We start from the raw sequence: 889 nt of genomic DNA, 5'->3' as shown, positions 1-889 counted from the left end.
CTAAATCATCCTTTCAGTAGCTGTGACAGGCTGATGCAAATGTAATAAACAGTACACTACATATTATCAGTACACTGCATAATCACTCTTTTTTTTCACAAAAAATTGGAATAAAAAATCTACGTTATTAGACTTAAAAAGGTAGGTATATGGGTACAGTCTGCTTGGTGTCTTCAACTGAGTATACCCAAGTATAGTATATCCTCTTATGGTTAATGAGTTTAAATACTGAGTGGGACTTCTGATTTATAATTTTAACTTTGTTATACATATAGGCCATTGTCTTTTTAGTACTTAGACTTAAAAAAGTGTAACTCATAACAAAATATGATCGACAACACAGAGAACGTGACTTCCTAAAAAAAGTTCACGATGCAGTAGACAGAGGAGGCAAAGTCTTGATCCCAGTGTTTGCCCTTGGTCGTGTGCAAGAGTTGTGCATCTTACTTGACACTTACTGGGACCGCATGAACTTGAAAGTTCCTATCTACTTCACCATGGGTTTGGCTGAGACTGTGAGTATTACTGTTAAGACTATTTCTTGTTGATCATTTATGATGGCTTATATATTTGAGTTTCTGTGCACACATTCTGTTATTTATTCCTTTATTTGAAAGGATTATAAACAGATTAAAGATAACCAAGACTGATATATTTCAGGCCAATAAATACTACAGAATGTTTATTACTTGGACAAACCAGAAGATCAGGCGCACATTTGTTCATCGGAACATGTTTGATTTTAAGCACATCAAGCCCTTTGACAAGTCTTACATGGATAACCCAGGTCCCATGGTTGTGTTTGCCACCCCTGGTATGTTGCATGCAGGCTTGTCACTCGCTATCTTCAAGAAATGGGCCTCAAATGCTAATAATATGGTAAGTCCTC

At 36.3% G+C, this 889-nt stretch overlaps 1 protein-coding gene across 1 annotated transcript in view; it reads left to right on the top strand.

Moving 5' to 3' along the window:
• LOC119586161 (integrator complex subunit 11-like) overlaps nucleotides 1-889 on the top strand; it is a 7,305-nt gene that overhangs the window by 3,494 nt on the left and 2,922 nt on the right. The window contains exons 7-8 of the mRNA XM_037934857.1: nucleotides 344-515; nucleotides 661-879. Coding sequence (XP_037790785.1) covers nucleotides 344-515; nucleotides 661-879 — 391 coding nt within the window. The remainder of the gene's footprint in view (nucleotides 1-343; nucleotides 516-660; nucleotides 880-889) is intronic.

The sequence above is a fragment of the Penaeus monodon genome, chromosome 21, assembly GCF_015228065.2.
Source record: "Penaeus monodon isolate SGIC_2016 chromosome 21, NSTDA_Pmon_1, whole genome shotgun sequence".
In the NCBI taxonomy this organism is placed as follows: domain Eukaryota; kingdom Metazoa; phylum Arthropoda; class Malacostraca; order Decapoda; family Penaeidae; genus Penaeus; species Penaeus monodon.
The sequence above is the reverse complement of the archived record's forward strand: the minus strand, read 5'-3'. Positions and strand labels throughout refer to the sequence as shown.